Raw genomic sequence first — 8,734 nt, forward strand, 5'->3', positions numbered from 1 at the left:
GAGCAAGGCCAGAATGCTGGCAGTTCTGCCTCCCCTCCTCCTCCTCCTCCTCCTGGTGCCTGGGGCTGCGACCCATCCCTCTCAGAGCAGGAACTGCTGCTGCTGACCTTGCAGTTCTTTTTTTTTAAAGATTTTATTTATTTATTTTGAGAGACAGAATGAGATAGAGAGAGAGAGCATGAGAGGGGGTAGGGTCAGAGGGCGAAGCAGGCTCCCCGCTGAGCAGGGAGCCCGATATGGGACTCGATCCCGGGACTCCAGGATCATGACCTGAGCCGAAGGCAGTGGCTTAAGCAACTGAGCCACCCAGGCGCCCCGACCTTGCAGTTCTGATCCATCAGGGGAGATCAGAATCTCCATGCTCAGTGACTGGCCGTCTCTCAGCGCATCCGAGAGTGGTTCCTGGATAGAGAGCCCCTGGCACCCACCAGCCCAGCTGCACACTTTAAGGGAGCCAGGTGGTGCTGGTGGTGCCCGAGCGGCCGCGGCCTTCAGCATCCCAGTCCCGGTGATCCGTGTTCATTCCTTCCCGGGGAGAAGCTGAGCTTCCTCTGCCCTGTTACACACCCCGCCGCTCCAGCCCAAAGACCAGCACCAGCAAAGCCAGGACAGTGCCTTTGACATCCTTGTGTTTTCCGAACTGCGGGCTCTCCAATGTTTACTGAACTGAATCTAAGAATCTCGTCTGGGGGGAGGCTGGCTTTACACGGGGCGCGTTCTGTGGTTTTGCTGGCGGCACAGCGAAAGCACTGCCCGGCTCATCTCTCGGGGCCTCTTAGGGGCGGAGGGCCGCGGCGGGCGCTGCAGGCCCGGGAGCCGGTGCTCGGGTCCCGGACCCGAGGTTACGGTACCTGCTCTAACTCTCCCGCTCGGCTTCTGCTCTTGGGCTTCTCCGGGCTAAGCCGGTTTACCCGCAGCGAGCTCGGCCCGACCCCTCTCGTCGGGTCCCCGCCCCCCGCCCCACTTCCCGGCACCCCGGCCCCTGCGAGAGGAGGCGGCTCAGCGCCGAGCTGGTCGGACTGGTTCTGAGCAGGAAGTCCCCGCCCTCGCTGCCGGCGGCCGATCGACCCCGCGCCGGCCTGGGCGTCTGTCGGTCCGTCCGGCGGCCGGTCGGACAGCTAGCCGGCGCTCGCAGGCGCGCGGTCGAGCCGGCCGGGGCGGAGATCAATGCGGCTTTGTGCGGGGCCGCCCACACCCCGGGGGCCGCTCGGGGCGGCGGGTGCGAGCGCGGCGGGCCGGGCGGGCTGAGATTAGCGGCCATGTGACCTTACCTGGGCCGGGCGGCGGGGGAGGGGCGCGCAGGTGAGGCGGCGGCCGCCGGGCCCTGCACGCGCACTCGGCGGCCGCGCACTCGGCGGCCGCGGGCTCGGCGGCATGGCTGTCAGCAGGAAGGACTGGTCCGCGCTGTCCAGGTGAGCGCCGCGGCCGGCCCCGGGGAACCGCACCGGGCTCTCCTCTCCCCGCCGCGGCGTCGGTCCCCTTCCCGTCCCCAGGAGCCGGGCTCCGAGCCTGGGTCCTGCTGCTGCTGTAGTCGGGCGGGGTTGGGGGTGGGGGTGGGGGTGGGGGGGGTGGGGGGGTGGCAGCCACTGGGGCCAAAGTGGGGAGCTCTTAGGTGACAGGGCAGGGCGGATGTTCTCGCTCCCCCACGGTTTCCTTTCCTCCTCTCGGGGACTGAGGCCACACACAGGGTGCTTGGGGGAGGCTGGTCCCCGGCCTGGAGAGGCCCCCCCATGACCCCCTGCGGGGTGGAGGGAACATGTGGGGGGACTGGGGAGGTGTTCAAGAGTTACCTCCAAGCCTCGTTCCGAGAGAGGCCTCCCCCGCTGCCATGTTTCTCTGGTAGAGACTAGGAGAGTGGGCCCCTGGGGAGGTATCCCTCACCCCCTCTTGGGGAAGAGGGGTGGGGACAGCACTCTCTCCCTGGAGGGTCAGAAGAACAGGGATCAGGGAATAGAGACCATTGGGCAACAGAGCCCCCTCCCACTAATGAGGCTCAAATTCAGAGTGTGGCATTTGGGGTGGTGTCTGGGCTGGGCGACCTCAAGATAGTTGCTGCCCCCTCTGTGCTTCAGTCTTTTTTTGTAGGCTGGTCTGTCAAAGGGTCAGGACACTGGGTATCTTATCCTTGCCTGCTGGACATCCTGTCAGGGTTAGATAAGCCTGGGATGTTGGAGGGTTGTCCTGGAGGCAGCACCCCTCACTGTGGCTGGTGACCCTGGTGACTCCTCTTGGAGCTACGGGGCACCTCCCCTCAGAAGTGTTCACACCAGCATCTTCATCTCTTCACCCCCCACTCTCCCTGCCATCTACCCCCATCTTGCCCTTGAAGAAACTGAGGCCCGTGTAGTAGCTCAGAGCTGGATTCCTACTCCTTTGATCCCATAGGGTTAAGCCAAGTAGAAATTGTCCTTTTTGCCCTTCCCAGGTGGGCATTTGGATACTGAGGCCAGGGTTCTCTCTGCAGAGCAGACCAGCACCCTCCCCAGGCCTTCCCCATTAAGGTGGCTTTCAGGCATTCTCCAGTGTTCTAGGATCTCCTTCGCCTCCTTCCAGAAGGGCTCTACAGCTTCTCTCGTGTCTCAGTCTCATCCTCCCGAGGGCTGGGGGCCCACCTCAGACCCTCAGGACCTCACATGCTCTGAAACACAGTTGCCTAGTAACCCCCCATGTGGTGGGGCCCAAGGGTTCTAGAGAGGGGATAAGGTAAGGAATGGAAGGAACTCAGTGCCCCAGGAAAAGGAACCTAGGCTGCCCGGGAGGTTGGGCACACCCCAGGGAAGGTCTGTGCTGAGGGTGGAGCTTGGGGGTCCAGACCTTGGACTCTGCACGTGGGTCATTGTGCCTGGGGGTTGATGTGGGAGTGTCTTTGCTCCCAGGTGAGGGCATATCTGTGCCAGTGGATGTGTGCTTACATGGGTGCGTGCAGGTGTATGTGTGGGTGAGCGTGTTTATGGCCTGTGCAGTATGGAGATATCTGTGTGAGTAGTAGGTTCTTACGTCTTACGTTGCTGAGTTTGGGCTGTAGGAGTCTCAGTATGTTTGGTGTGAACGTTTATTGAAGACCTCAGTATAGTGCATTGGGTGAAAAATGCAAACCACACGCTACTTCATCAGGAGCTCACCGACTGGTGGGATATATGTGATTTTGTGTCTGAGAGTGTGCCTGGATATGTATAGGGTGTGTGTGTGTGTGTGTGTGTGTGTGTGTGTGTGTGTGTGTGGTGGGTGGGCAGCTGGAGCATGAGAACTTTAAAAATGGGAGCTGGGTCTGGTCTTAGCTTGTCCACTGCTCAGATGGACATGTGGCTGCAGGGGTGGGGCCGGGTTCCCACGGGATGCCCAGGGTGAGTGCCAGCAACGCCCTGGGGAACCAGTCCTGCCACAGGAGCCCCTGGCCTGCTCTCCCTGCCAGCCCCAGCCCGCACAGAGCGCCGTGGGCAGACCCAGCTGGTACCAGCCGTCACTCTGATGAGGCGCCTGGAGCGGAGGTCCGCTCCCGCTCTGCTCCCCGGCTGAACAACAAGCCTCAGCGGGCAGGAGGGAAAGGGCTGTGAGTCACTGTCAACCTGTGATGAGGGTGTGACCGGTGTGGCTCCAGGCAGGGTCCAGGTGGGGAGCGGAGGGCCAGCCTGCCACCCATCCTTGGCGTGAAGTAGACATTCAGATGCTCCAGCCCTGGGATGGGGGCAGTGGCGAGCTGGTTGGCAGGGTGCCCTGGTCAGTGGCCTTGTCCTTTCCTCCCGGGGCTGGCCAGGTGAAGGGTGAGGCTGGGCTGGGCCTGTCTGCAGGGGGTGAGGGGTGGGTCTGAGAGTGCCTGGGACTGAGCTGCCAGTGGTTAATCATTTCCCTGCCTAGGCCTTGAGCAGGTCTCCCACCTCCCAGCACGGCTCTCCGTCCTCCCCTGACACCTCTCCCTAGCCCATCAGAGCTGGAAGGGACTTCCGTGACTGCCCGTGGTGACCCCTCCTTGTGCAGACGGGCAGCCCGAGACCTGTCTTCCCTAGGGGTTGAAGACTGGCCCAAGGTCATAAGGCCAGTCAGAGCTGGGCCTCCCAGCTGTCTGTTCTTTCCTTCAAAGAGTTGCAAATCCTGCTCCTTGAGGCCCAGGGTTCTACAGATGTTTCTGGGGCAGACTTCCCACCCTTCCCCTATTTAACCAGAGCAGCTGAGCCTTGATCTGTTTTTTGAGCTTGTTTTGAGGTCTCCCGCAGGGAGGTTCTTCCTTAGATCTAACTTCTATCTGTTAAGCAGCTGAAAGCAGTGGTGTGAGTGACGTGTTGGGGAGGATGGTGGCCGGACATGGAGGCGAAGAGAGGGATGTTGTCCCCAGGTGAAGGGCAGGAGGTAGAGGAAAGAATTGTCAGGAAGGAGGGAGTGGTGGGGCGGCTGCCTAAGGCTGTGGCATCAGCTGGGGAGAGTGGCTGGGACTCCCAGATGGTGGGACCCAGGTTCCATCCTGGGCCTGGCTCTGGTCAATGCGTTGGCCATGGGGCTTCCCCAAAACCTCTGCTCTCCCAGGCTGCACCATGAGCTCTGGCCTGCCCTGGCGTGGAGAATCCCACATGGTCAGAGGCCCTCCCAGGCTCCCCAGCTTCTTCCTCTGAACATACACTGACAGGCTGTCAAGAAGGTGGGACTCACTCTGGCTTAGGGGCAGCCCTCCTCGGACCGCCTCTTCTGGCATCTGGTATTGTGGTTAAGGGTACAGGCTTTTGAGAAGCTGACCTGGCATGGAATCTTATTTTTTTCCTTTTGATTAATTGTGCTATCTTGGGAAAGTTACTAGCCCCAGTGACCTTCCATTTCCTCATCTGTGAAATGGGGATAACACCACCTTACCTCACGGGGTTGTTGTGAGGTTTAATGTCCACGTTCTTTGTAAAATACTAAGAACGGTGCCTGGCATTATAGTAAGCACTTAGGTGTTAGTACTTTCACTTCTTGATTCCTTTATTTATTGACTTATTATTATTTACCGTATTCAACTAATATTTGTGTGCTACTGAATGTTAAGCACCATTCTAACGCCCTTACTTATCATATATTTATTATGGGGATTTCAACAGTTGCACCTGCTGAGTTTCCCCTTGAAAACTGACCCTTGCCCCTCCTTCCCCCCTTCCACCCCCAATTCTGTCCATTTCCTCATCTTATAAGCAAGAGTTTTTTTTTTAAAGATTTTATTTATTTGACAGAGAGAGACACAGCGAGAGAGGGAACACAAGCAGGGGGAGCGGGAGAGGGAGAAGTGGGCTTCCTGCGGAGCAGGGAGCCCGATGCGGGGCTCGATTTCAGGACGCTGGGATCATGACCTGAGCCGAAGGCAGACGCTTAACGACTGAGCCACCCAGGCACCCCTATAAGCAAGAGTTAATGGCAATAACGTTTCTTCCCCAGGGTGAGGTGGTGGTAAAGGTGGTGAAGGTGAAGTGATTCATGTTCTGCCAGGGGTTGAAGGCAGCCCCATGATTCCTGAGCAGCAGGGGAGTGACCAAGTCATCTTGGGGGATTGTGGGGTCATGGCATAAAGCTGGTGGACATTCAAGGACACCTGGGCCGCACCTCCTGCAGTTCCAGCCCTGAAGACCCCTTAGGGCTAGGGCTGGCCTGGGGAACAAGGGGGGGTGAGTCATTTCCGAAGAGACAAGGCTCTGGCAGATCACACTCCATATATGGCCCCACTGGAGGATAAACAAATAAGCTGCTTCCCCCAGGGCTGAGAGGAGTGTGTGTGGGAACGGGGTTGCTCAGGACCAAGAAATCCTGGAGGCTCCAGCCCAGCCCAGCTGGGTGTGGTCAGGGGAGAGGAGCTTCTGGCTTTGTGGGGGCCCTTTCCCCAGTGTATGGATCCCTCAACTTTGGAGGGCAAGAACTGGTCCCAGATTGGACATAGCGGGAGGGAGTAAGTCCAGAGAAGGTGAGAGATGAAAACATGGCCTCAGATGAAAGCCAGCTGAAGCTGGCATTTCCAAGTCTGGTGGAGAAGAGCTCCAGTCAGAGTCCCATGGCCTTGACCACAGAATTTAAACGTGATTCCCATAGGCCTTCACATGACCCCTGTGAGCTCTGTGTATTTGAAGATTAGTCAATCATTCATTCACTCATTCACACACATGAACTGATGATCTCTCATGAACCAACTTTAGCTGAGGAGTGGTCAGGCATCAGAGCCTGGCTCGTAACAGATGGGCAGATTGTCTTTGGGGAAGCTCAGAATTTGTCCTCCCCTTCATGCTCGTCCTTGTCAAGACAGATGTTTCGCAGTTCCCCAGGGAGGAGGAGAGCCCTCACATCTGAAAGTTGACAGTCACACTGGTTCATTCCACATTCGTTGGCACTTATGTGCCGGGCCCCATAGTGGGTGCTAGAGATGAGAGACACCCTCTCCTGTGGGCTCTCCTCTCCCTGCAGGACAACATCTTCACACTTTGTTTTCAGACTTCTCAAACCCTCTCCACTCTCCTTCATTTCCCCATTTTTAAAAAGAAAACAAAACTTGATGTGTGTCTATTCTACCTCAATTACAAAACCATTCCTTGAGTCCATTATGCTCTAGCTACTGTCCCAGTTTATTTGCTTTTCTTCTGAGGAAAACTTCTCCAAAGAGTTGCTGGTCCTCGCCAGTTCCTCCTTCTTGACTCCCATTCTCCCCTTGCGAGTCCGGCTTGGCTCTGGGACCAGCACCTCTGCTCACTACTCTGTGCTGGTCTCCCCTCCCCACCAATTGGCCTTGGACAGGACCTCGTTCCTGCCTCCAGGTTCACACTCCGCCCTGATTTTCCTCTGATCTCCCCGGCTCAGGGCCTTGGTCTCCTTTGCACTGGTGTCTTCTCCTCACCCTCAATAGCCAGAAATGGAACTTTTCCTCCCCCTGCCCCCCACTGCCGGCCACCATCTCCCCAAACTCCCCTCCCCCCATCTTTCCCATCTTACTAACAGCACCAGGAATTGCTCAGGCCAAAAATCTAGGAGTCTTCCTTCTTTCTTCTCTTTGTCTCTGCCTTCATCCCCATCCAGCCCATCTCCCCTTGGCTCTATCTACAAGATGTGTTCCCAGTCCATCCCTCTTTCCTTCTCTCTGTCACCACCACAGTTCAGGCCAGCATGGCTCTCACCTGGGCCATGGCAGGAGCCTCCTGACGGGGGCCCCTATCTCCCCCCCACCCCGCCACCCTCAATTCTTCTTCCTTCAGTGGCCAGAGAGATTAAATAATAATAGTAACAAATTTTATCATGTCACTCCTCTATGTGAAACTATCCAGTGGCTCTCCAGCATACTTGAATAAAACCCACATTCTTTCCCTGGTCCATGAGGCCCTTTTCTCTGGCCTCTCCTCCCTGTCCTAGCTCCCTGTGGGCCACGCTGTGGCTCCAGCCTCCCCTTCCCCTAATGCCCAGCCGTCACACCCGGGGCTTTACACTTGCGGTGTCCTCCTCCTGGGACACCCTGCCACCAGATCCGGGCTCCTCCTCAGAGCTCTCGGAGAGGCCTCCCGTCCCGGTCACCTTCTCTCACATTACCCTTTACCTGGTTCTGTTGTCCTCGGGTCACTTCCTGACATCGTTTTGTTCGTGCACTCATTTCCTGGCTCGCTGACCACACCCCCACACCCCCTGCACTATGCACTCCTCCCCTGCTGCATCCCAATGCCTGGGACTGTGTCTGGCACGTAGTTGGTACTCAAAAAATATTTGTTTGGTGGATGTTGGATCAACATGATGTTGGGCTTAGAAAAACAGATTGGAGCCATTGTGTGGCTCATCCTCCTCATTTTAGGAAGGAAAACTGGCGAAGAAGACAGACAGGGATGTACCCAAGCGCAGGGGGAGTAGACTGCCTTATGAGAGGCTGCCTGGAGAATCTTTCCTTGGAGGCTCCATAGATGCATTTCATATGTAATTCTGTTTGTAAAATCCGTGGGTTTGCATGATTATTTTTTCCCAGAAACATGTCTGTTCCTTAAATTGAGGCTTGGTTGCATGGCGATACCCTGCAGGAGGGGAAGAGGCCCAGGAGGAATAGGGCTGGGCCACAGGACAGGCTGGGAGAGCAGGTTTGACACCTGACGGTGGCAGAGGGATGGCCTTACAGTAACTCTGGGAGGGAAGAAGAGACTTTTTCCAGACTCTTCCTATCTGTAGGGCCCTAGGTAGTACTGGGAGAGTCATAGGAAGGCTCCAGAGAGAGCCCACTCTGCTGACTTACAGTGTGCTATTTCCAGCCCAAACTTTCTCCCAGGGCGCTGGGTGAAGCACATCCTCCTGTCCCAACAAACGTCCTCCCTCTGACCTCAGGCTTGCACAGGCCCTCCCTTCTGCCTGGCCTACTGGTTTCTCCCCAGCCCCCTGTCACCTCTTTTGAAATCCTGTTCACCACGGAGACCCAGCCAGGGTCAGTCTCATCCTTGAGCCTTTCTTGATAATCTTGCCTTACAGTAATCATCCTCTCTCCTGCAGAGCAATTTCTGTGCTTTGGCTGGGGGAGTTATTGGTGGACATGCTTCTCTTTCTCACTAGATAGAGGTATCTTTTTAAAAATTTTTTATTGTTATGTTAATCACCGTACATTACATCATTAGTTTTTGATGTAGTGTTCCATGATTCATTGTTTGTGCATAACACCCAGTGCTCCATGCAGAATGTGCCCTCCTCAATACCCACCACCAGGCTAACCCATCCTCCCACCCCCCTCCCCTCTAGAACCCTCAGTTTGTTTTTCAGAGTCCATCGTCTC

General features: G+C 56.8%; 1 protein-coding gene across 1 annotated transcript in view; it reads left to right on the plus strand.

Moving 5' to 3' along the window:
• The first annotated feature begins 1,046 nt into the window (after positions 1–1,046).
• The window catches only part of LAD1 (ladinin 1), a 20,439-nt gene continuing 12,751 nt past the window's right edge, over positions 1,047–8,734 (plus strand). Inside the window, exon 1 of the mRNA XM_021682720.1 lies at positions 1,047–1,412. Coding sequence (XP_021538395.1) covers positions 1,375–1,412 — 38 coding nt within the window. The 5' untranslated portion in view covers positions 1,047–1,374. The remainder of the gene's footprint in view (positions 1,413–8,734) is intronic.

This window comes from Neomonachus schauinslandi, chromosome 6 (assembly GCF_002201575.2).
Source record: "Neomonachus schauinslandi chromosome 6, ASM220157v2, whole genome shotgun sequence".
NCBI lineage: Eukaryota > Metazoa > Chordata > Mammalia > Carnivora > Phocidae > Neomonachus > Neomonachus schauinslandi.